Source organism: Rhincodon typus, chromosome 11 (genome assembly GCF_021869965.1).
Source record: "Rhincodon typus isolate 14 chromosome 11, sRhiTyp1.1, whole genome shotgun sequence".
Taxonomy (NCBI): domain Eukaryota; kingdom Metazoa; phylum Chordata; class Chondrichthyes; order Orectolobiformes; family Rhincodontidae; genus Rhincodon; species Rhincodon typus.
In genome coordinates this window covers 66,893,493-66,920,509 of record NC_063342.1, presented here as the reverse complement: position 1 = coordinate 66,920,509, position 27,017 = coordinate 66,893,493, and the positions used below count along the sequence as shown (strand labels likewise).

At 42.4% G+C, this 27,017-nt stretch overlaps 1 protein-coding gene across 1 annotated transcript; it reads right to left on the bottom strand.

The window, feature by feature from the left end:
• Positions 1-11,628: 11,628 nt before the first annotated feature.
• On the bottom strand, positions 11,629-25,493 carry LOC125484336 (uncharacterized protein C13orf42). Its single transcript, XM_048602530.1, has 3 exons — positions 25,080-25,493; positions 13,628-13,775; positions 11,629-11,873 (listed from the first exon to the last, which is right to left on the bottom strand). Exons 1-3 carry the CDS (start codon positions 25,491-25,493, stop codon positions 11,629-11,631), a joined length of 807 nt encoding a protein of 268 aa, XP_048458487.1.
• Positions 25,494-27,017: the final 1,524 nt, after the last annotated feature.

Genomic DNA, 27,017 nt, shown 5'->3' with positions numbered 1-27,017 from the left:
TCCCCTAACAGCAGGAGGAATTAATGGGGCCTGACGGAAATTTGCAACGATCATCCACGAGTTTGGACCTTGACTGTGTCATCTCTTGTTTGCCGCCAGCAGTCCTGGCTAATTCAAGCATTGCCTGGTCTACCTTCTGATGGTGATCCTTGTTCCATCAGCCTCCTTCATCAACCATTACTGCACATGGCTGCACTGATTTTTGTACATTTCAAACAATGGGTGAGACTGTTCTTACCCTAATTTGACTTGGACTATATTTTTTGGGAATCTGAAATTCGCTGCTGCAGATGCTGGTGAGTCAGCTGGAGCTTTTAAGACTAAGGTTGACATTACTGTAGCTGGAGAAGGGCATCACTGGATCTGAAGGTAAGGCGGGTAAAGCAATCTCCCAAGGCTGAATGGCCTCCTCCTGGTCCTACCTACTGGTAACTTGTATTCTAGCACAACAGCAAGAGACAACCTTTCCACTCGTTAGAGTCCACCTCCCAGATATTTTGTCTATTCTCACCCAGGATCTGGCTCCTTCCCCTGGGAATACTGGAGACTGGAATCATCCCATATACCGAAACCAGACTGCAATCTGCTATTTAACAGTAAAAGGTGGGAGCGATAACACAAGTGGTAGAGGGAAGCCGCTTACAGTCGGCAGGGGGCATGCTGCTTATCCGACTTTCCACACGCAGCTTGAAAGTGACCATTTCCCCATCGACTGACCCACGCCAGGCTACATATGCGAAGGAAGAGGGGAAATATTCTGTCTGTCACTGTGCAGCTAATGGAAAATTGTTTTGCTTACGAGACAAACGCACTTCAGCTTTCGACATTTCACACAGATGTCTTTCTAAACCATCCAGAGACACTTTTCCCTCCCAGGATCTGTTTTCAAAAGGTTTACAAACTTCAAACATCTCCGGTGACCGCTGCACAGTGAGAGCTGTTTCCTCTCTGCTCTGTAAGTTCATTCATTTCCTATGTCCTGGTGGGAAAGGCATTCGCTGGAGATGTAGAAAGTGTGGGGTGTATCTTGGAAAGAGGATGAAGTGAGGGGCAAGGGAAAAACGTAGCAGCAACGTATAAGAAAGAGAGAGGGGGTCCTTGAGAATTGGGGAAAGGATAAAAATAGATGGGGGTTTGGTGGGGTGGGAGTAGGGAGATGTGGGACTGTTCACTGAGGTTGGGAATTACCATTCACTCACCATGTCCACAGCTCTGGAAAACTGTGATCCCGGTCTCTGCTGTAATGGATGTCAGCTGAGTACAGTAGGGGAGCTATTCCTATCTAACACCTTACTGCCTCTGACTCCTCCTCAGTCATGTCCCTCTGGATGGTCACTTTGCAGACAGGGGACAAGCTGGCTCTGGGAGAACTGTCTTACAGCAGAAATTAAACCGGGGACACCTCGTTAGGATGAGAAGGAACAGTCCCCTTAATTCGAATATCCTTCCACAAAACTGTTCAGATTATCCCTCACAGATTATCACCGTCCCCACACTCCGCGTTATCAAATCCGTTTCAAGATCTGTCAAGGGACTCTAATCCGTGCCAAAATCAGCCCTATAACTGCGGGAACATCTGCTACAGCAGTACGGGGAGGCTGGAAATGACTGTGAAGTTTGCTCCCAGGTCCACAGAGTTATTTCCAGCCTGAAACTTCCTGTAACAGCCAAAACCAACAATTTTTGCCACAATTGTTGTATAAAACCATGCAGTGTTAATAAAATTTTGCAAACACTGTGACCATGTAATAATGCAGTTATATTACAGTGCTATAACAATATAGTAACATCCTATAAAATGGCAACATTATAATGCTCATCAAAGTACTCTGGCAGTACTTTGTAGTAGTTACATTTCGTGCAATATAGTAATCATATTCACAGTAATACTGCAATCGAGCAATGCTACAGTAAATAATGCAAAGAAAAATGATGTAACAGTTAAATAATAGGCAATTAGGTGACTCTACAATTGTGTAGTGCTAGCGAAAAACCATAAGTATTAAAATGAGAAATTTAAAAAGTTACAATTAAATTCTACCAAATGAAAAATGTCATTGCTTATTCAATGCCTACAATTAAACGATATTGTAATGACATATTGCGGTTTCTAATAATATGGAATTGATATTATCGAAATTATACAATTTGACCATATTTTTGCTTTTAATTGTTTAATTATATGCAAAAATTGCAACAACTTTTAATATTAATTGTTATTACGGCGTCCTTAATGGGATTGGTAATGATGGAAGTCATTGCATTGCAGCATCGTATTGTGAACTCATACACGGCTCCAGCTGTGGGCAATCTTTTTGTTTCATTATAATCAGGTTAGATTTTTCCCAAGTGACAAAAATTCCTTATTTGTCGAAGAGCCTTCCAATGTGCTGCCATCATGTGCTCAATGTATGAAGGTGTAGGCGTTTCTCCTCGGGATTACACACTGTGAAATCAGAGTCACCTACCATCCACACAAAACAGAAATCGCTGGAAAAGCTCAGCAGGTCCGGCAGCGTCTGTGGCGAGGAATCGGAGTTAATGTTTCGGGTTTGGTTCTGAGGAAGGGTTACTGGACCCGAAACATTAACTCTGATTTCTCTCCACAGATGCTGCCAGACCTGCAGAGCTTTTCCAGCAACTTCTGTTTTTGTTTCTAATTTACAGCAGCCACAGTTCCTTCTATTTACTTAACGATCGATGTGCATTTTAGCTACCAGCTGGAAGCTGAACTTTTATGACTCGCACTGTCAGATCAGCAATTTTGCCCAAGTTTAGTGCTGGGAAGACCTGGGAAGGGGATGGAGAGATGAATGAATAACTGGAGCCTGAGTTTATGCGCTGCCGGTCTGTCCAGACTTTGCAAATCTCTATGTCGTACCAAATGTTTACACCTCAGTATGAAACGTCCTCAGTTGGGCAACTAGCTGCCCTGATTCGACCTGAACTGCCCCTATGCAACATTCAATCCAGAATCCCAACCAAACCTTGCCCTGTCCTAACAGTGTGCAATATTAATGAGACCTCTGACAAGATTGAAGGTGACAGTGAACACTTCTGTTCACTTGTATGATTAATTGTTAAAGGAGCTCCAGCATGTTCCGGGACCCATTTCTGGTGATAATTCACCATTGTGGAATAATCATGTTCCAATATAATTCCCCTAAGCAAGTAGCTCATGGCACTTGTATTCCCAATGTGCTTTGCAGGACCATAAAGAGAATTGACATAAAGTGCTTGAGGAGAAGTGGCAACAGATAATCAAAAGCATGGTCAAAGAAGTTGGCTTTGTGGAGTTCCTTAGAGAAGAGGAGACAGACGGAGAGTAAGAGAGGTATAGGTGGGGAGTTGTAGAACTTGGGTCCTAGCCAAAAGAAGTCAAAGCTACTAATGACCAGGTAAAGGAAATTATAGACCAGTGAGTTTAATTTCAATGGAAGTGAAACTTCTAGAAACAATTATTCAAGACAGAATTAATAGTCACATAGAAAAATGTGAGTTGGTTAGATTTATTAGCACAGGTTTCTAAAGGAAAAATCATGTTTAGCTAACTTGTCGGGGTGTTTTACAACGTAATAGGGAGAGCTGATGGTGTTAATGTTGCAAATGTGATGGGCATGGACTTCGAAAGGTACCAATTGTGTGGTCACAACAGTTTTATGAGAAAGGTTACTTTATGGAATAAATGGGACAGAGGCAAAATGGATACAAAATTGGCTGAGTGATAGGAAATGGAGAGTTAAAGGTTTGTCATGGAGTTCTCCTGGGTTGGCATCGCGAACCTTGCTTTTCCTGATATATTTTAATGAGTTAGGTCTTGGAGTGATGGGGACAGTTCCTCGTTTCCAGACGATTCAAAACTTGAAAGCACGATAAACTGTGAAGGTGACAGTGCTAAGCTTCAAAAGGACATTGAGACATTGGTGGAGTGGGTGGATAGGTGGCAGATGAGGTTCGATGTGGAGAAGTGTGAGATGATGCACTTTGGTAGAAAGAATATTGAAAGACAATATAAATAGGCAGTGCAATTCTAAAGTGTAGGAGCAGAGGGATCCGAGTGTACGTGTGCATAAGTCATTAAAGATGATAGGACTGGTAGAGAGAGCAGTTAATAATGTATGTTTGTGCTTTTGCATGCAAGTAATCCTGTTTTGTAGTTTCAACAGGTTGGCACCTCTTATTTAATACACCTGGTGCTGTTCCTGGCAAATTTTATTGTCCTGTACTTTTTATTGAAATCCTTGGAATGTTCCATATTAAATGACCATAAGCAAATTGCCCTCCCGCTGAAGGCAAATGTTTAAATGAAGCAATCTGTAGAATACCCCACTTTCTATTTCCTATAGGGGACTTAGAAAGTTCAAAACCAATGCATTGTCACACTCACCATCTTCAAACTTGAAATGTGCCTAAGAGAGGCGTAGAGTTACCCATTCATCAAGGTAGGTGTGAATGGAAGGTGATCCATTCCATCAATTTATTCCCCACAATACTGCAATGGCGCATGTGTGTGCATGTGTGCGTTTCATGGCTGCCCTGGTTTATGGGTTCAGGATCCTGTTGACCACCAGGACAGGTTTCCTTCCATTAAACAGCAGGGAAAGACAGAAGTATTATGAACCTGTTATATCTGGCTGAGGGGACAAACACAAAAAGGCAAGACCAGGCAATGTGAGTATCCAGGTAGGCTCAGAGTAAGGGGGCACTTTGACAGAGAGTAAGGGGCCGGAGAGACAGCCTGGTCCAGTCTGTGAGCTCTATCCCTGAGCACACAATATTCTTGCTGCAGCATTACAATGAGAATTGCTGTTGCTGGCCAAGTGCAGAATTGTTCTGTCAGTGGATTGGGGATGTGCCTTGATTCTTAGAGGTTGGCACGCATTGGATGCCATTCTTATGGACGTGGGGTGTGAGTGGAAGGTACCCATGAAGTGTACCCAAGGTGACGGCGCCCAGTGTCCAGTGTGGAGGCCTTTCGGAGCAAGCAGTGAGTTGAACCTGACAAGAACCTGCTCTGGTTTCCACATTGAGTTTGTATGGTGGGTTTGGTAAGATCGCAACCCGTGTAGAGGCAGACTGTTAACAAGGCATTTAACAAGCAATAACGAGCATCAATTGAGAACTCGGCCCTGCCTAGTGAAAATCTCACCACGACACTTGAGAAAAGTGTACATGATGTAGTAAAATGGTCTGAATGTCAAGATACACCTCATCAACCATCTCACCTAATTCTACCATTCAACTCACCACAACACTCGGAACCTGGTAAGATTTTTCACCCTTTCATTTTAACTCATCCTTGTTTCCATTAACCTATTTTTCCAGCAGTACAGATGGCCCTTATGCCGAGGATTGAGGGAATATGGATTGCTACCTACAACCCTCCACACGCTGTGAGTTCCCAGTCTTAACCGGTAGTAGATGGAACGTATTTAGCCTGGAGCTCGGTGACCAGTGGTGTTCCGCAGGGATCTGTTCTGGGACCTCTGCTCTTTGTGATCTTTATAAATGACTTGGATGAGGAAGCGGAAGGGTGGGTTAGTAAGTTTGCCGATGACACAAAGGTTGGTGGAGTTGTGGACAGCGTGGAGGGCTGTTGTAGGTTGCAATGGGACATTGACAGGATGCAGAGCTGGGCAAAGATTTGGCAGATGGAATTCAACCCAGAAAAGTGTGAAGTAATTCATTTTGGAAGGTTGAATTTGAATGCAGAATACAGGGTGAATGTCAGGATTCTCGGCAGTGTGGAAGAACAGAGGGATCTTGGGGTCCACGTCCATAGATCCCTCAAAGTTGCTACCCAAGTTGATAGGGTTGTTAAGAAGGCATATGGTGTGTTGGCTTTCATTGGCAGGGGAATTGAGTTTAAGAGCCATGAGGTTATGCTGCAGCTCTATAAAACTCTGGTTAGACCACACTTGGAACATTGTGTTCAGTTCTGGTCACCTCATTATAGGAAGGATGTGGAAGCTTTAGAGAGGGTGCAGAGGAGATTTACCAGAATGCTGCCTGGACTGAAGGGCAGGTCTTATGAGGAAAGGTTGAGGGAGTTAGGGCTTTATTCATTGGAGTGAAGAAGGATGAGAGGTGACTTGATAGAGGTGTACAAGATGATGAGAGGCATAGATGGAGTAGATAGTCAGAGACTTTATCCCAGGGCGGAAATGACTATTGCGAGGGGACATAATTTTAAGGTGATTGGAGGAAGGTGTAGCGGAGATAACAGAGGTAGGTTCTTTACACAGAGAGTGGTGGGTGTGTGGAATGCGCTGCCAGCAGTGGTAGTAGAGTCAGATACTTTAGAAACTTTTAAGCGACTCTTGGATAGGCGCATGGAGGATAGTAAAATGTAGGGTATGCGGGTTGGTTGATCTTAGTAGGATAATAGGTCTGCACAGCATCGTGGGCTGAAGGGCCTGTACTGTGCTGTACTGTTTTATGTTCTATGTTAACTACCTCTTTGGGGTCCGTTGCTTTCACCCAAACTGGCATGCCCTACTCAGCAGTCAGCTCAGGAGGGGGTGATGGGCACAGGGCATTTGTGGATTGCCCTGTCAGGTGAGTGGAGTCTGTGGCATGAGGTGAAAATGGATGGAAAAGAATGACAGAAAATGCACAGGGGAGTGTAATCCAGTGGAATCAATCTCTGCAGGAAGTCTTTGCACATGCTACTGACATCAACGATGGATCCTTGCTGAAGTGTAAAGGAGCAAGTCTCTGTGCCTGTACCCACTGCACAGGTCTACAGGCAGTGCAGAACTGGGATGGGATGTCTGGAATTCCTCTTCTGTAAAGGAAACTCTGTCAAATTAAATAGAATGGCACGTATCCTCAATCACCCAAATCTCCACCACTGGCTATGTCCAGATGATCTAATTTAGTGGGGATGAACTTTGGAATACCTCCAGTCACCCCCATCAAAAGTAAAGAATAACCCAACATAGTTCCCATTCATATTTTATCTCATTTGCTGTAGTGAAAATCCAACCAATTTTATAGTTGTTCATGTCTTTAAAGAAAGAAATAACTTGTTTTTTTTATGGCACTATCCGTGACCTCAAGCTGTTGTCATGCATTTGACAGCCAATTAAGCTTTTGTTTTTGATGGAGAGAACAAGTTGGGCAGTGTGGGGTACACAGAACAGGGCAGCAAGGGGAACACAGAACAGGGCAGCAAGAGGAACACAGAGCAGGGTAGTGAGGGGAACACAGAACAGGCTAGTGAGGGGAACTCAGAACAGGCTAGTGAGGGGAACACAGAACAGGCTAGTGAGGGGAACTCAGAACAGAGTAGTGAGGGAAACAGAGAACAGGGTAGTGAGGGGAACACAGAACAGGGTAGTGAGGGAAACACAGGACAGGGCAGTGAGGGGAACATAGCAGTGAGAGGAACAGAGAACAGGGTATTGAGGGGAACACAGACAGGGTAGTGAGGGGAACACAGAACAGGGCAGCGAGGGGAACACAGAACAGGGCAGCGAGGGGAACACAGAACAGGGTAGTGAGGGGAACAGAGAACAGGGTAGTGAGAGGAACAGAGAATGGGTCAGTGAGGGGAACAGAGAATGTGGCAGTGAAGGGAACACAGAACAGAGTAGTGACGGGAACAGAGAACAGGGTAGTGAGGGGGAACACAGTAGTGAGGGGAACACAGAACAGGGCAGTGAGGGGAACACAGTAGTGAGAGGAACAGAGAACAGGGTGGTGAGGGGAACATAGAACAGGGTAGTGAGGAGAACAGAGAATGTGGTGTGAGGGGAACAAAGAATGGGACAGAGAGGGATGCAGTGAAGAGGGCAGGACGCATGTTGCAAGGGGAACGGAGAAGAAAGAGACAATGCAGAGACAGCATCAATGGATGCATCACTTCCTGTTCTAGTTCCAGTGCAGTGTCCACACACAATAATGATATCAGTAGAATCAACTCCAGTGTGTTGGCATACGATACCCCATTTTGGAAATGTCATCATTGTTGTAATGTAATGTGAATCTGATCCGTCAAACACTGGCCTGATAGCGAACAGATCATCTGTTTCATTCTTCTTGGTCGTGGAATAAATGATGATCAGGACATCTGAGAACTCCCCTGCTCTTTCGGGGTAGTGCCAGGAATTCTTAATATCCAGGAGAGAAGATCAATGAGATTTAATGTCTGAGCCCAGTGCCTCCAGGCATGCAGCATGTTCTCAGTGTAATACTGGAGTTAACCTAAAGTTGTGTTCAAGTCTCTGCCCCACAACATTGTGAGCTAAGAGTGCAATCAACCAAACCACAGCCTTAGGAAACAATGAGAATTTATTCTCAAGAGAGTTTTGCCAATTTCTACTGGAACCGGTCTGTAACAAACAAACAAACTGCATTATAACCCCAATCCTTCATGGTCAAGGGTAGATTTTTGGATTTTTGGAAACTACAAAGTGACACCATTTGGTTTTGCTGAGCACACTGAGAGTGCAAAGTGTGATGTATTGTAAACTGTGCATTCATTCTTGGTGTAAAATAGAGTTTAAAATGGGTACAGCAGCGTTTTGGGCTACAGTAGTATAGTCAAAATATGGTCATATACAGTTGTACAGTGGCTGTGCTCCAGATTTACCAATCCAGAGGCCTGGGATAGATTTTACAGCAGCAATGGATTATATGTCTCTGTCGCCGTTGGACTGACCAGAAGTCTATCTACCCACTGCGATTATACGCTGGAGGCAGCTCTAATTCATTTCAAGTGGGACTCTACTCACCTCAGTGGGACTCCAACTCCCCACTCACCAAAATCTGGGAGGACATCCGTCCCAGTGAGCTACCAACGTTTTCATTAAATAAATGGATTTGCAGGACAAAAATCTTAAAATCCCATCCAAAAGTCATGAACAAAATGATGACTTTTTTTATTTGCAAAAAAAAAGTCACTGTTTCCGAACACAGTCTGGGGAGTTACATCATTCAACTGAGTGCAATGTGACTGGTGAGAATAAACAGCTCAGTTCTCACCAGCTTTGTGGTTAATGTTGTCTCCGAATTTTGCGCAGAGCTGGGCTTTAAGCTCAGCAGTCCAAACAGCACCGTTGCTGAGTTGTGGCCTTTGTTGGAACATGCAATCCAGGAAAAAGAACAGCAATCGATCCCCAACTTGAAACAGGCCAGGGATTTTGGTCAAGCCTGCCGGGGCAGATCCCAGCATGGGGTCAGGGTGAGGAGGTAGCAGGAGGTGGTGTGATTTTGAGGGTGTATGCATCTGATGGGCACAGAAGACTGCCAGAAGTGAGTATGTCCTCTTTCCTGCCTGCCTGCAGACCTTCTGCCTTCGGAGGCAGAATGAGATTCTGAAGTGGGTGGAATTTGGCCACATGAGGAAGTCAGCTGAGGGCAGACATTCTACCTGTCCAGGGTGCTATAGATCAGGGTGGGCAGGACAACAATGAACATGTCACCACTTTCATTTTAGGGGCTTCCTGACGTTCAATCACAATGGGTTGGGGTTGGGGTGACAGTGAAAATGACCATAAAGCTGTATAGTTATCCTTAAAACTCCACGGATCCAAGTTCATCCTTAAGGGATAGAAGTTTGATCTGACCTTTATGTGACTCCAATGTTTGGTTAATACTGCCCTCTGAAGCAAGCTATTTGATTACACTTGGGATAGACAACAAATATTGGCGTGACATTCACTATCACGAATCAAACTGAATAAGGACAGATCAGTTTGTATCCTAGTGTGAATGATTAATTGGCTTCAGTATCTTTCAAGTGAACTGGTCAACATTTTCTTGGGCAAATTCCCAACTGAAGAACTTCCATGTGACAGAACGTACCATTTTCATGCGATGGAGGTAGAACATTCAGCAAGAATATTCTCATGAAATGAGCTGAAGGTATTGGGACTATTCCTTGTGGAGAAGTGTAGGTGTGTTTGAAACTTTTGCAGAGTTAATGTGAGAGATTGGGGGATCAACAGCTATTAGGATTGCTTGGTATTACTTTGTATGTGAATTCAATAACTGTAACTGTACAAAATCATGGCCTTGTCCACCAGACTCACTCAATCACACTCTCACCTTGGATATTTAAGTCCATGAGATGTTCCAGTGTTCACTGGAAGCTACCAAATATCATCATACCAAACCCATTGCACTGATCCTTTCAGTCCTATTTTATAGAAAGGGTGAACACTCCAACTTATTTAATGTCAAGAAAAACTCACAAAACATTCTTCAGGCAGCAGAATTTACCAGGAAGGCCAATTTGACATGTTCTTACTCATTGTTCTGAATTGAAATAGCCAATAAAATGTTGTGTGACTACCCACTACTTCTGTTTCTCTCTATATTGTTAATTGTGAGGATTGGTTAGTTCAGTTGGCTGGATGATGATTAATGATGCAGGGTGATGCCAACAGTGTGGGCTCAATTCTAGCACTGGCTGAGATTACCATTAAGTATTACTCTCTTTCTCAACTTCTCCCCTTGCCTGAGGCGTGATGACCCTCAGGTTAAACAACTCCAGGGCGATTGTAGGACTATGGCAGCTTTGTTTACTTCCACCTGGCTATTTGTGCCCACAGCCCATGGAGTGGTTAATGTTTGCTTTGATGCTTGCTGACCATCATGGCTTCCCACTCTGGCAACGTAAAAATTCTCATCTTAATTTCAAATTTCTCCATAGCTTTCCGCCCAGTATGTCTGTCATCTCCTCCAACTCCACCATTCTTCCAGATGTCGGCACTTCTCCAAAGCTGACCTTTTGTGCATCACTTTTAATCACTTCAACATTGGCAAATGTGCCCTTAGCTGCCTGGCCCTAAACTCAGGAATTCAGGTCCTGCATTTCCCTCCATCCTCCTTCAAGATTCTTGTTGAAATTTTCACAGTTGATCAAGTTTTTGATTGCTTTCCTAAGGTAGTTTGATTTCATATTTTATCCGATACTGCCTCTGTGAAGCAGCTTAGGACATTTTTCCAGATCGAAGGAGCTATATAACTGCAAATTGTTGTTGTCATCTGTGGTAAGAAGAAGAAATTGCCAGAGGGGAACTTGTGTGTGGGTGAGCTTCACATGTAAACGTATTTTCAACCTTAGGGGCTCAACCAGTGTTCTGAGGACTGGAACATCAGCATTAAACACCTCATACCCATTAGAATGTAAGCAGTTAGAGGTGTTCATTGGTGACATACAAATCCCTCTTTGCTTGTCATCACTATCACTTCCAATTCAGTAGTGAGTTCTCTCTGAGCCCTTCCCACAATACCCAGGCCTGAATGGGCTGTATTGCATTTCTCACTCTATATAAGATGAGATGAGGGCTGGTTAAATGTATCAGTCTGAAAGGTGAAACAAGAAGATACCTCCACCCTGTTGGAATAAAAACTCCTTCCCATAGAAGGAGCGTATTCAGGATTCAGACCTCTAGATACACAGTAAAGGCTTCCCAGTCTCTGAGAAAGCCATTCAAATAGGACGAGTTGTACAAGTAAATAAGTGTCACCAGTTGTTGAAGAAAACATGATTTCAAAATATAATCATCAATGGTTGCAAGGGTGTTTTTGATGTGAAACAAAGCATTTTGAAGGATGAAGTGGAAACTTGTGGTCAGGAGCTTCCAAGTTTCAAACCATTTGACACTTTGTAGTGACCTAGAACTCATCATCCTCACCACGAGCTCTCGGTTTAAATCGCAATGTGTGAATTGGGCTCTCGACTAATTTCGGGAGGTACATTGGGCGTCGCTCAAACCTTTTGAGGCTCGATCCTATCCAATCACTGTGTCTCCGAGGTAAGTGATCAGTCTTTGTCAAATGCCCAATATCAATAGAATATCTTCTTGGTGTCTTAAGGATCCAGTTCGAATGTAAACTGTGTTCACTCGTGCTCGTGGCAACTTGGCACACAGATAGAAAAGGAAACATATTGATTTGTCATTAACATACAATTGTCTGTTACATTAGAGACAAACTGTACATTTATAGAGCAATTTTAACCTAGTACGTTGCCTTAGCTCACTTCACTAGAGGGTAATTAGGTAAAAATTGACTTAGCCGCATAAAGAGTTATTAAACCAGATGACTAAAATGTTGGTTAAAAGGCTAGACTTTAAGTAGCATCTTACAGGAAGAGAGAGAGAGATGGACAGTTTTCAGGTGGGATTTCCAGGGCCTATACAGCTGAAAACACGACGGTCAATGCTGGAGTAATGAAAGCTGGGGGTTTGCAAGGGGCCAGAACTGGAGGAGTGTAGATATATTGGAGGATTGTGTGCTGTCAGAAGGCTTCAGAGATAGGGAGAGAATGATCCATTCAAGGATTGGAAATCAAGCTTGAGAATTTTAAAGTTGAGGCACTGCCAGAAAGTAACCAATATAGACTGATGAGTCCAGGGATGAATCAGATTTGGTGCAACTTAGGGTACAGGCCTCAGAGGGTTTGGAGGTCATAAAGTAAGAGGTGAGCCAGGAGAGCATTAAAATTTTCAAGTCTAAGACAACAAAGACATGAATAAACACTGGAACAACAGTAGGTCATTCAGATTGCATTGCCTAATCTGCATCTTGACTTTATCTTGCCTGATTGCAAACTCCTTAGCGCTCTCAGCTAACAAGGTTGTAGCTGTGAGACCACTCACATGCATAAAGGAACATCACAAGCAGTGTGTGAGCATGGCAGTATCACCATGGCAACCCCAAAGCACGTGTTGGCAGCCTGGGCAACAGCCCCGGGAATTCTTCCCAGCAAACCAGAAGATCCAGTTAAATACCCCTGGCTCTTCCTGACTACTAGAGATCTCCAAACCAACCCATTGTCTTCACCACCATAAAACATGGGTCAGATTCACATCAAACCAGTTGACCGTTTCCATTTGTGCTGCCATGTTTCCCTGACATCAAGTGGATTATCAAGTTGCCCTGATATCTACGCCCTCAAGTACCGCAATATAATTATAACTGAGGCCATCACTGCAAGAGTCAAATCTGAAAGTGAAACAATCAGACAAGGTAAGAGTATTAAATAAAAAGGTCTCAGATCCAGACAATGTTTATAGATCAATTTTGCCTAAATATGGTTAGCACTGCTGCCTCACAGCGCCAGGGACCTGGGTTTGATTCCACCCTCGGGCAACCTTCTATGTGGAGTTTGCACATTCTCCTCGTGTCTGCGTGGGTTTCCTCCGGGTGCTCCGGTTTCCTCCCACAGTCCAAAGATGTGCAGGCTAGGTGGATTGGCCATGCTAAATTACCTGTAGTGTCCAGGGATGTGTTGATTACGTGCATTAGCCTTGGGAAATGCAGGGTTACAGGGAAAGGGTAGGGAGATGGGTCTGGGTGGCATGCTCTTCAGAGGGCCAGTGTGGACTTGTTGGGCCAAATGGGCCGTTTCCACACTGTAGGGATTCTATGTGAAAACATTATTGTTTCCAAGTATATTGCATGGTGGCACTTTTATAGATCAAACTCTTCCTTGTTTCTATGTTAGCATCATAGCACAATGTAAAGAGTTAACATTTCACTATTCATTAATATTTAATGTTAATATATTTAAGCCAAGGTGTAGATCCATTGTGCAACTCTTGGATCGTCATGTTAATAGAGCTTTGAAGGATAGTAGTGCAGCTTTTGTTTTTAATCAAGATGTACTTACTAACAAAATCCACATCAATGTGCGGGTCATCTGCTGGATGAACTTTGAGATTGTTTTCCTGATCAAAGCCTGCGATGACCGAATCAAAATAGGCTAGCGTCTCAGCCTCTGTTGACAATGGTGCAGGCTTAGATTCACCTTTTGGTTTCTTGTAAATAAATAAAAAACAGTTTTATTGACCTAGGTATGAAAAATGGAAGTGCACACTGGTTAGAGTCATTGGAATGGAAGGGCTTGTTAAAAGCTGAAAGATCTTTCAGATTTAGTGATTGTTTTTATGAATTTATTATACATTTCACATCCTTCGTTAAATGAGAAAGGAAGACATATACACATAACACCTTACCCAATGTCAGGCTGTCCCAAAGCCCTTTACAGCCAACAAAATACTTCTAAAGTGTAGTCACTGTTGTAATGTAGCAGATGCGAGAACTAATTTTCATACAGTAAGCTCTTACAACTAGAAAGGTCACAATGACCAGACAATCTGCTTTAGTGATGTTGGCTAGAGGGATAAATGCTAACCAGGAAGGAACTGTGCTGTTCTTCTTCAAGCTAGTGCCATGGGGATCTTTTACATCTACCTGAAAAGAATATGGAATTGTATAAAATTATGGCACAGAATAAGACCATTCAGCCCATCATATTTATAGCTGGAAAAAGGCTGTTTTGTATAATCCCACAATACAGCTCTTGGTCTATTGCCCAGTCGGTCACAGCACTTAAGCGTACATATAAACAGTTTTACTTTTAAAATATGAGTGGTTCTGCCTCTATCATTTAAATCTAAATCATTGATGTACACCACAAAGAGGCAGGGACCCAATACTAGTTTCTGAGGATCTTGACTGGAAACAGCTTCCAGTCACACAAATACCCATCAATCATTATCCTTTGCTTCCAGCACCGAGCCTACTTTGGATCAAGTTTACGACTCCCTCTCTCTTGGGTCCCATTTAACTTTCTGACCAGTGAGCCATGTGGGATCTTACCAAATACTTGGCTAAAATCCCTGCAAACTACAAGCATGTTACCTCACAACCTTCTCGATTACCTTGTAAAAAGCTTTAACCACATTTCCCAGACGTAGCCTTCCCTTAATAAATTCATTTTACGTCTTCATGGTTAACATTTAAAGAATTAACATACAATTTAAAACACATATAGAGTGTTTGAGGACAGGCAAAGTTGCCCAATCAGGTCTAACAATAAAAATTAAAGAATGTATAACATCAAAGGAGGAGTCTTATAAAATAACCAAGAAGTAGTAAGCCAGAGGGTCTGTGGGCATTTAAGAATTTAGCTGAGCTAAAGAAGGGGAAAATAGACTATGAAAGTAAACTGGTGAGAAACATTATAATGGACTGTAAAAGCTTTCTTAGGTACGTAAAAACAAAAGGATTAACTAAGACAAATGTGGACCCAATACAGGCTGAGAAAGCAGAATTTATATTGGGGAAAAATATAGCAGAGAAACTAAAATACTTTGGGCTGAATTTTACTTTTTTTTGGCTAAGTTTGAGTTGCATCGAGATTTTTGGAGTAATTTCCATTGTCTGGCCTCATAGGTTTTCCTGCTAAACTTGTCTCATTAACTCAAATCCCACCATTATGACATCCCTAGCTCCATCATACCACACACTATTCCTGGAACAGCTCTCCACTCAGTGGATGTCCTGGAATTCACCATAAAAGGAGACCGAGTTGTGCTGATAAGAAGATCAGTACATCAGGAAGAGAGGATCTCAGATCAGAAGAACACTGTACAATCCGTTTGAGTGGAGCTGGGAAATAGCAAGACGTTGGTTGGACCTATCTATAGGCCACCGAATAGTAATGCTATTGTAGGACATGGTATTAATCAGGAGCTGTAAGAAGCATGCAGCATGGGCATGCAGTAATCATTAGTGACTTCAATCTGTAGGTAGTCCAGATAAAACAACTGAGAGCTAGTGAAGGATTCATTTCTGGAGGGAATTAGGGATTGGTTTCTTCAGCAGTATGCTGAGGACCCAACAAGAGAACAGGCTAGAGATAGTAGGAACTGCAGAGAACAGGCTACTTTAGATGTAGTATTATGTAAAGAAAAAGGGCTAATTAACAGTACTGTTGCAAAAAAACCTTTAGGGTTGAGTGACCATAATATGACAAAATTTTGCATTATGTTTGAAAGTGAGGCAATTCTTTCTGAAGCAAGTTAAATTTGAATAAGAAAAAATATCAAAGTATGGGGCACAAAAATTGGTTCATAGAATCACAGAACCATGCCGTAGAAGAGGCCCTTTGGTCCATTGAGCCTATACCACTAAAAATACATGACTACCTGCATTAGTTGCACTTTCCCTGGCTGAACTGGATTGGGGAAATACATTCCAAGGTCTGACTGTACATAGGAATGGGTAATCTTTAAAGGACTATTACAAGACTTACAGCAAACTATACATTCTTTCAAAATGCGAAAATCAAAGAAGGTCAGTTTACTCTGGCTAACAAAGGAAGTCCGGGATTGTATAAGGTTAAAAGAAAAGGTTTATAAAATTGCTATAAATAGCAGTAATTTGGAGGATTGAGAGGATTTTAGAATACAGCAAAGGAGGGCTGAAAAACTGGTAACAGGGATAAAATATGAATGCAATTCAATGAAAAACATAAAAATGGATAGTGAAAGCTTCTATAGGTACATGAAAAGGAAACGTTTGGCAAAAATGAATATGAGTCCATTACGGGCAAAGTCAGGAGAATATATAATGGAGAAAAGAGAAAAGGCAGGGAAGCAAAATGATTACTTTGTGTCTGTTTTCACCGAGGAAGATGCAGAATATCTCCCAGAGCTCGGGGACCAAGTGACTTGGGAGAATGAGGAGTTGCAGGAAACTAGCATTAGTGGGAAGGCTGTGCGAGAAATTAATGGGGCTGAAAATTGATTTTTCCCCAGGAACTGATACATCTCAAAGTATTGAAGGGTGTGGCTATAGAGAAAATTGATGCATTGGTGATTATTGTCTGAATTTAATAGGTTCTTGAATGATTCCTGCAGATTGGAATGTAACAAATGTAATCACTTGATTTAATAATAGAGCAAGGGGAAAAAAATGGAACAACAGGCCCATTAGCTTTATATGAATGCTAGAATCTATTCTCAGTGCCAGGATAAATAGACTCCCGGATGATAATGATTGGATTAGGCATAGTCAGCATGGATTTGCAAATGAGAAATCATGTTTTAAGAACTAGTTGGAGTTTTTTTAAAAGATGTTAGTAACAGAATTGATAAAGGAGAGTTGATGGGCACAGTATACTTGGACTTGCAGAAGGATTTTGATAAAGTTCCTAACAGGAGGCTGGTTAAAAAGATTCAAACATACAGAATAAGATGTCAGGTACTGCATTAATGATTGGTTGACCCACAGAAAACAGGGAGTGGGAATAAATGGGTCATTCTTACAATGGCAGGCTGTGATGAGTGGGATACTTCAAGGAGCGGTCCTTGGCCCCAACTGTTCACAACATATATCAATGAGTTGGAATTGGGGACCAAACGTAGTACTTCGAAAGTAGTGGATGATACAAAGCTAAGTGGGAACGTGTGTTGTAAGGAAGATGGAAAATGGCTTCAGGAGGATTTATAAACATTCCTGAGTGGGCAACAATATGGCAAATGCAACGTAATGTGGAAAAATGTGAGGTTATCCACTTTGGTGGGAGAAATAGATGCGCAGAATATTTCTTAAATGATAAAAGGTTGGAAAGTGGAGATACAGAGGGATCTGGGTGTCCTTGTCAAAATGTCACTGATGGTTAACATGTAGGTTTGGTAAGCTCTTTGGAAGGCTAATGGAATGTTTGGCTTTATTGCAAGTGGTTGGAGTACAGGAGCAGTGAAGTTTTGCTGCAATTGTATAGGAGTTTGGTTAGACCGTACTTGGAGAACTGGGTGCAGTTTTGCTCTCCTGACCTCAGGAAAGATATTGTTGGTATAGAGACAACAAAGATTCGCCAGGCTCATTCTGAACAGCACTGTGGGTGTACCTACACCACAGGTACTGCAGAAGGAGGCTCACCTCCACTTTCTAAAGGGCAGTTAGGGATGGACAATAAATGCTAGATAGCCAGTGACATCTATATGCCAAAAAAGAATCAAAGAAAACTAGTGTGGCATTACAGAGATTGGTTCCTGCAATGGCGAGATTATCCAATGAGGAGAGGTTGAGAAGACTGGGCCTATGTTCTCAAAGAATGAATAAGAGGTGATCTCCTCAAGATATACAACACTCTTACAGGACTTGTTCCCCCAGCTGTGGGCCTGGAACTACAGAGCATTGTCACAGAATAAGAGTTAGGACCAGTTAGGACTGAGATGAGGAGGAATTTCTCAAATTCTTTCAAATTCTTTGTTCCATAGGGATGTGGAAGCTTAGTTAATGAGTATATTCAAGGCAGAGATTCATAGATTTCTATGTATTGAAGATATCAAGGGATGAGGGATAATGCAGGAAAATGCTGTTGAGGTAGAAGATCAATATTCTCTAGTTGAATGGTAGAGTGGGCTTGAGGGGCTGAGTGCAATGTTCAATAAACTGTATGTTTCTAAATAACAATTAAAGCTGTCAGAAATTTTTCCAATAATCTTCCCATCACTGAGGCTAGGTTGACTGATTTGTAATTTGTCTATTTCTTTCACCCTTTTTCCATAATGTTATAAGGACCCAGTGCTCAACAGGAGGAGAAGCATCCAAACAGAGGGCAGCAGTGAGAAACAACTGAGGAGGATTCTGGGTGAAGTCAGCTTGCTCACCACAACTGAGAAAGGGGTAGCAGAGAACTGAGTGCTCAACAGAAGGGAGAGCATCCAACAGAAGGTGGTAGTGAGAAGCAACTGAGGAGGATTCTGGGAGAAGTCAGCGCACGCACCACAATAAGGGGATAGCAGAGGACCCAGTGCTCAACAGAAGAAAGACCATCCAATTGAGAGCCATTTGGGAGTGGCCATTTTGGACAGGGGCTTTGATGACAAAGCGCTGCTGTTGGGCTCAAAGTGTGGGCTTTGGTGAGCATTAGGCTTTGCTGAGAAGGGTGAACAGCAGTAAGGTAAGGTCTCTCCTTTCCTTTCAATCCAGGAGTTACTAGAAGGTAGTAATGGTAGTTAGTGAAGTGGTATGCTCCTCCTGTGAAATGTGGGAGATGTGGGAGAAGTCAAATGTCCCAGACAACCATGTCTGCAGGAAGTGTTTCCACGTGCAGCTCCTCTCAGACCACATGGATCAGTTGGAGCAGCAGATGAACTCACTGAGGAGCACACAGGAGGCAGAATGTTTTATAGAAAGGAGTTTCAGGGATGTGGTCACAGCCAGATAGATGGGTGACCACCAGGAGAAGCAGGCAAGCAGTACAGGAGTCCCCTGTGGCTTTTTCCCTGTCAAACAAATTCACTGCTTTGGATAATGTAGGGAGTCTGGCTTCTCAGGGGAAAGAAGAGGAAAACAACACCAGTGGTCAGTGGCACATGATTAGCTCTGTTGTACAGCAAGGAGGGTCAAAGTATAGATAGCGATAGGGGACTCTATAGTAAGGGACACAGATGGGTGTTTCTGTGGCCACGAGCAAGATTCCAGGATGGTGTGTTGCCTCCCTGGCACCAGGGTTGAAGATGTCTCTGAGCGTGCACAGAACATTCTGAAAGGGAGGGTGAACAGCCAGAGTTTGTGGTCCAGATTGGGACTAATGACATAGACAGGAAGTGAGATGATGTCCTGCAAAGGGAATTTAGGGAGTTAGGTAGAAAGTTGAAAAGCAGGACTAGTAGGGTTGTAATCATGGGATTACTCCCTGTGCCATGTGCTAGTTGAATGTGTGGCTAAAAACCTGGTGTAGGAGGGAGGGCTTCAGATATCTAGATCATTTGGATCTCTTCAGGGCATGAGGGACCTGTACAAGAAAGACGGGTTGCGCCAAAACTGGAGGGACTCCAATATCCAGGCAGGGAAGTTTGTTAGTGCCACTTGGGAGGGTTTAAACTCATGTGGTTGGGGGTGGGAAACAGAGCAGTAGGTCAACAATATGGAGTGATTCAGGAGAAGGTAAGAGGTTGTTGTACTGGGTGATTTTAACTTCCTCAGGGACTGACTGGGACTCCCTTTTGTGTCAGGGGTTTAGATGGGGCAGAATTTGTTTGGTGCATCCAGGAGGGTTTCTTGAAACAATTTGTAGATAGTTCAACTAGGGAAGGGCCATAAGAGGCCTCATAATGTGGAATGCGCTTGACCAGGTGATCAAAGTTTAAGTGGTTTTGGGAACAGTGATCATAATTCTGCATGTTTTTAGAAAGTTATGAATAAGGATAAGACTGATCCTTGGATCAAAGTGCTAAATTGGGGAAAGGCCAATTACGACAGGGTTAGGCAGGAACTGGAGAAATTAGATTGGGGCAGCAGTTTAGGGGTAAATTCACATCTAACGTGTGATAGTCCTTTAAAAACCAGTCAATCAGAATTTAGGACCAGCATGTTTCTGTGATGATAATAAGGATGGCAAAATTTGGGAACCCTGGGTGACAAAGAGATTAAAAGTTTAGTCGAAAAGAAAAGGAAGCATATGTAAGATTTAGGAAACTGAAATCAGCCAAGACCCTTGAGGAATACAAATGAAGCAGGAAAGAGCTTAAACAAGGAATTAGGAAGGCTAAAAAAGGCCATGAAATTTCCATGACATGTAGGGCTAGGGAGAATCCCAAAACATTTTATACGTACATTAGGAGCAAGAGGGTAGCCAGGAAAGAGTAGGTCCACTCCAGGACAAAGGAGGGAATTTATGTATGGAGCTGGAGGAGGTGGGTGGGGACCTTAATGACATTGATATTTACCATGAGAAGGACATGAATGATGGTAAAATTAGGAACAGATGTGTTGATATTCTGGGGCATATTGATATTAAGAAAGAGGAGGTGTTGGGTTTCTTGTAAAACAAGCAAGGGAGACCTTAACAGAGATCTTTGCACCCTCTTTACCCACAGGTAAGGTTCCAGAAGACTGGACAATAGCCAGTATTGTTCCTTTGTTTAAGGGCAACAGGGATAATCCAGGAAATAAATCCGTGGTAGGGAAATTATTGGAGAAGATTCTTAGGGTCAGGATTTACTCCTATTTGGGAAAGAATGGACTCATTTGGGATAGTCAGCATGGTGTTGTGCAGGGGAGATCTTATTTCACAGACTTGATTGAGTTTTTTGAGAATGTACTACATAAGATTGATGAGGGTAGTGAAATGGATGTCATCTACATGGACCTTACTAAAGCATTTGACAAGATTCCTCATGGTAGATAGGTCCAGAAGATTAAGTCACATGGGGCTCATGGTAAGTTGGTAAATTAGATATAAAATTGGCTTAGTAATGGAAGACAGAGAGTAGTTATGAAAGGGTGTTTTTCTGATTGGAGGCCTGTGACCAGTGGTGTTCTACAAGGATCAGTGCTGGGACCTCTGTGGTTTGTAACATTTAGAAGTGGTTTGAATGAAGATGTAGGTGGTCTGAATAGTAAGTCTGTGGATGACACAAAAATGGGTAGAGTTACAGTGAGGAAGATTGTCATATGATACAGCAAGATATAGATCAGTTGGAAAGTTGGGTGGAGAAATGGCAGAGGGAGTTTAATCCTGGCAAGTATGAGATGATACACTGTGAGAAGTCAAATGCAAGAGGCAAGTATTCAGTAAATGGCAGGATTCTTAGTAGCATTGACATACAGAGGGATCTTATGTTCAAGTCCATAGCTCCCTGAAAGTGACTATACAAGTTGATAAGCTGGTAAAGAAGATGGCATGCTTGCCTACATCAGTTGGGGAACTGAGCATAAAAGTTGGCAAGTAATGTCACAGCAGAATAAAACTTTAGTTGGGCAACATTTCGAATATTGTGCACAGTTCTGGTTGCCACACTATAGGAAGGATGTGGAGGCTTTGGAGAGGGTGCAAAAGAGGTTTACCAAGATATTGCCTCATTGGAGTGTATTAGCTTTAAGTAGAGGTTAGGCAAACTTGGATTGTTTTTGCTAGAGTGTCAGAGGCTGAGGGCTGACTTGATAGAAGTATGGGAGTCATGGATAGGGTGGATCATCAGAGTCTTTTTCCCATGGTGGAAATGTCAAATATACTAGGTTAAAGATGAGAGGGGAAAAGTTTAAAGGAGATGTACACAGAAGGTGGTAGGTGCCTGCAACACACTGCCAGGGGGAGATGTAGAAGCAAATACGATAGCAATGTTTAAAAGGCATTTAGACAGACACATGAACAGGCACGGAATAGAGGGATACATGTGCAGGCAGATGGGATTAGTTTTGAATAGCATCATGGTTGGCACAGTCTTGGTTGGTTGAAGGGCCTGTTCCTTTGCTGTACCATGCTGTTCTACTTTGCTGTTCTATGTTCTATATTAATAGTCTTACAGTCCTCCAACACCATGACTGTAACCAGAGAGGATTGGGAAATTATAATTGGAGCCTCACAATTTTCTTCCTTGTTTTTCTTAACAGCCTAGGATGCACTTCATTCAGGGTTGGCATTTTGCCTACTTTCAAAAATACTAAGCCACTTAATATTTCCTCTTTTAATAAGTTTGGCCTGTCTAATATTTCCCTCCTGCTCCTTTACTACAATTTCTGTACTGTCCCTTCCTTTTGTGATGCAATGTATTCACTGGTTTGTGGTTTGCCTTCATTACTGAATCTGATTTGGATGAGTGTCTGGGTAACTTGTAGCTTGGTATATATTAGGAAAGTTTCCTTATTTCAGAGTGACTATTGTCAGACTCTGGTAGGTTTCTAAACAGATCCCCTGTACACTGTAAAGCACACTATACTGTGAGGTAGTACATCTCTCTCTGGTACAGGCTGTTCCTTCTCTGTCCTCAGACTCTAGCACATGTCAGTGTTACATCATTGTGCCGTTACCCTACATTCATTAAGATGACAAGGATATCATGCCCATAACTTCCACCTCCACACACAGCTTACCTTCTCGATCACTGTTCAACCCTTATTCTTTCTTTAGTTTCCTTTTTGAGCTTCTGCATTTATAAAACAGAGGAAAGACAGGGTAACGGGTATTTTCAGGCTGAATGAAGGTTTGTAGTGGAGGTCCCCAGGGGTTGGCATTGGAATCCTTACTTTTCCTGATACATATATAAATTATCTAGATACTGATATACAAGGAACAATATCATAGTAGCAGTTGACATGAAACTTGGGAGAATTGTAAACTTTGCGAAGGACAACGTAGAAATTCAAAAGGACATTAATATATTGATAGAGTGGGCAGATAAGAGCCAGAGGAAGTTTAATGCAGAGCAGTGAGACAGGCACTTTGGTATAAAGAACATGGACAGACAGTATAAAGTAAAGGGTATTGATCTAAAAGGCATACAAGGAGTAGCGAGACCTGGGTGTATTTGTACAAAAGTCATTAAAGGTTGGGTTCAGAAGAGATTTACCAGGATGTTGGCAGATATGGAAGGTTTGCATTATAAAGAAAGGGTGGGCAGGCTGGGACTTTTTTCACTAGAGCGTAGGAGGTGGAGAGGTGACCTTATAGAAATTTATAAAATAATGATGGGGTATAGATAGGGTTAATGGTAGTTATCTTTTCCTTAAAATGGGGGTTTTCAAGACTGGGGGCACATTTTTAAGGTGAGAGGAGAAAGATTTAAAAAAGACATGAAGGGCAAATATTTTACAGAGGAAGATTTGCATGTGGATTGAACTTCCTGAGGAAGTGGTGGATGTGGGCACAATTACAATGTTTAAAAGACATTTGGATAAGTACATGAATAGTAAAGGTTTGGAGGGATATTGGCCAGGAGCAGGCAGGTGGGACTAGTTTAGTTTGAGATTATGTTCGGCATAGACTGGTTGGACCGAAGGGCCTGTTTCCGTGCTGTATAACTCTATGACAGGTAGAGAGAACTATTAATAGAGCATACAATATTCTGAGCTTCATTAATAGGGGCATAGAGTACAGGAGCAGGGAGGCTGTGATGAACTTATATAAGACACTGGTTAGACCTCAGCTAGTGAATTGTGAACATTTTCAGGCTCCACACTATGGGAAGGATGTGAATGCACTAAAGAGAGTGCAGAAGCAGTTTATGAGAAAGTTTCCAGTTATGAGGAAAGAGTTGAGAAATTGGGATTGTTTTCCTTGGACAGGACACAGCTAAGAGGAGATTTGATGGAACTTTTTGAAATCACGTGGAGCCTGGACAGAGTGGCTAAGGAGAAATTGTTTCCACTCATAAACAGATCAAGAACTGGAGAGCACAGTTTTAACTCTGGTCCACAACCCCTGTTCACTCTTCTTCAGAACTGGTCCTAGATTTCACAGCAGTCTCCTCCTGTGCTTCTGTCAAAAGTTTAAAAATGAACCTATTTTCCAATGCCTTTCAGTTCTAAAGAAGAATCATGCCAGACTCGAAACATTAACTCCATTTCTCTCTCCACAGATGCTGCCAGACCTGCTGAGTTTCTCTGCCACTTTCTGCTTTTATTTCAGATTTCCACAGTATTTTGCCTGTGTATGATTCACCACCATTTCTACTTCAGTTAAAGACCAGCATTTTCACTAATTCAGGATATCCCAAACCACTTTAGAGCCAAGTCAACTTTTGGTAATCACTGTAGTTTGGAGTAGAGAAATGTGACAGCTAATTGTACACAGCAATCTCCTGCATTGAGCAATAGCTGGATGGGATGTTTCATTTCGACTGGGAGAAACACCTACCTCTTTGTATGCTGCCATGGAGTCAGTTACATTCAATTGCTTGGAGATCATCAAATATTCACATAAAAAGAGCAAAATGATAAAAGAAAGGGCAGCTGTCACATTTATTATCTATTATCATAACTGTAAACAACAGGAATGGAAACATGAAATAAAAACTGCTTCTGCACTCTCTCCAAGGCATTCACATCCTTCCCATAGTGTGGTGCCTGAAACTGTTCACAATTCACCAGCTGAGGTCTAACCAGTGTCTTATATAAGTTCATCACAGCCTCTCTGCTCCTGTACTGTATGCCCCTATTAATGAAGCTCAGAATATTGTATGCTTTATTAATAGCTCCCTCTACCTGACATACCTTTAATGACCTTTGCACATACAGACCCAGGTCTCTCTGCTTTTGCATGCCTTTTAGATCAATTGTGCTGGAAGAACTCAGCAGGTCTGGCAGTATTTGTAGAGAGAGAAATGGAATCAACATTTCAAGTCCAATATGACTGTTCCGAATAACAGATACTGCCAGACCCCCTGAGTTTCTCTAGCATTCTCTTGTTTTTTATTTCAGATTTTTAGAATCCAAAGTATTTTCCTTTTATTTAAGATGGAAATATGATGTAAACACCCATGATTCCATTAGTTATTGGAAATATAATCCTTATTCAGGAAGGCAGAATGTTAAATACTTACTTTGGAGGTGTGTTTGGAAGCTGACACTTTCTTGCTAGATTTGCAAGGCTTTGTTGATGCAGAGGACAGGTCTGACCTATTCTCCTTGCACTTATTGAGGTTACTAACAGGTCGGTATTGTTTGCGCAGGACTATCAGATCCTGTAGGTACTGTAGGCAGTCTTGTGTCCTTGACAACATCCAGACCCGATCTTCAGCTGTGATGTTGTAGAGAGAGGAACTCACACTTACAGCACTCTTGCTCCGTTTCAGAGAACTGCCCAGGCTCTGGTGACATTCCCCCATCAGGTAGAGGGAGGTGCTGCGGACCAACCTAATCTCACACTCTTCTCTCTGCCAATCTTTGTTTCCTCCGGACTCACTTAGTTTTCGTTCCTCATGTGGGCGAAACATTGAGTTCAGCTTCTTCAACATGACCCTCGTGCAGTGTCTCTGTCTAACTGAGTCAACAAACCACAGAGCTGTGAACAGTCGGTGGCTCATGACCTTGATAGACAGAAGCTCATCCTTAGATGGCACTTGTCGAGAGGTTCATCATTTCATCAGCACTGTGAAAAAAAGAGGCTTCTTTCACACTCCCAATGTGTGCGACAGTTGGCCCATTGGTTAAAAAAAACTATCCGTTCGAAAAATCTTCTTTCAACTCAATCCGTTAATGATCACAGATATTTAGCCATGACCACTGTAGCCAAAGACCAGGTACTGACCAAGGTGCTGAAAGGACACGTAGAGACACAGAGCTTGAAGCAGCCCAGAATAAATATAATGCTAACTAGTCCACAGGCCCCAGCTCACACGGCACTCAGCTCTGCATGTGTCTGGGTCAATGTAGAAGGCAGCAAAGTAACAGGGGACAGTCGATGCTCCAATAACAAGCTGAAGGGTTGAAATCCGATAGTATCTCCTTCCGTGTCACATGAGCATTTAGGATCATGTGTCGCCCTGTCCCTCTGCAAACAAACGTTCTTTTTACCTTCACTAACCAGTCAAATATCATTAATCCAAATTGTATCAATTAGGAGAAATGGAGGCACTATCAAGTATTGTACTTAACAGCTCAAATATCAATACTGACAAACGGAAGATACAGAGTGGCATGTTGCTTTCTGCTCGATCAAGAATATTTGGGAGAAAATAACTCTTTGCAGCAATTCTGAAAATAAATAAGATGTGGTTTTAGTTACATCAGTGCTGAACATTTCAAAGGACCTGAAATGTTACTGTGTTAAATCATGAATGGGATGGGATAAAGTTACTGTGCTCATGGGCCTGTCTCCCTACACAACAGGCTAGGCTAGGTTTCATTTATTAAAACTGTTATAAAGAAGAGCAGAAAGCAGTAACAGAATTTTACCGTGAACATTTAGTACTTTCCCAAGGAGTCCTGCTCCACTAGAAATACAAGATTAGATTTTAGGCAAAGAGAGAAGTTATTCTGAGCGCACAGACTGAGAGTTTATTAAAGCATATTCATGAGGATCTCTTCTACAACTGGCGGGTTGTCACAAAGGGATTTTGCAATGCAAGGTCACACCTATGCTTGGCATTTGTTATAGATGAGTTGAAGGATAGACATTGAACCAGACATCAATCTTCCCTCACAGAAAAACCTATCATCCCAGCAATCACTCTAGTGAAACCTCAATGCATTTTCTTTCAGAGAAATAGGTTCTTCCTTGGATAAGGAAAACAAGACTTCATACAATACTCCAAGTGTGGCCTCATCTATGCCCTACAAAACTTCAGCGATACTTTGTTACTTTTTTACTTTTAATTATTTTATAACAGAGGCTAACGTACTGTTTGCGTTCTGAATTGCTATGCCTGTATGTTGATTTTCTGAGATGCATATATAAGGCCATCCAGGTCCCTCTGAATGCAAATGTTTCCCAACCATTCAGCATTTAAAATCAAGGTAACTTTACATTTCTCCATAAT

Coding starts and splice junctions, on each gene's coding strand:
- LOC125484336 (XM_048602530.1), bottom strand. CDS start 25,493: ATGTTGAAGAAGCTGAACTCAATGTTTCGCCCACATGAGGAACGAAAA. Junction 13,776..25,079: donor CTTCCAAACACACCTCCAAA/GTAAGTATTTAA, acceptor TTTATTTACAAG/AAACCAAAAGGTGAATCTAA. Junction 11,874..13,627: donor CATTGATGTGGATTTTGTTA/GTAAGTACATCT, acceptor CTGTGTGCCAAG/TTGCCACGAGCACGAGTGAA.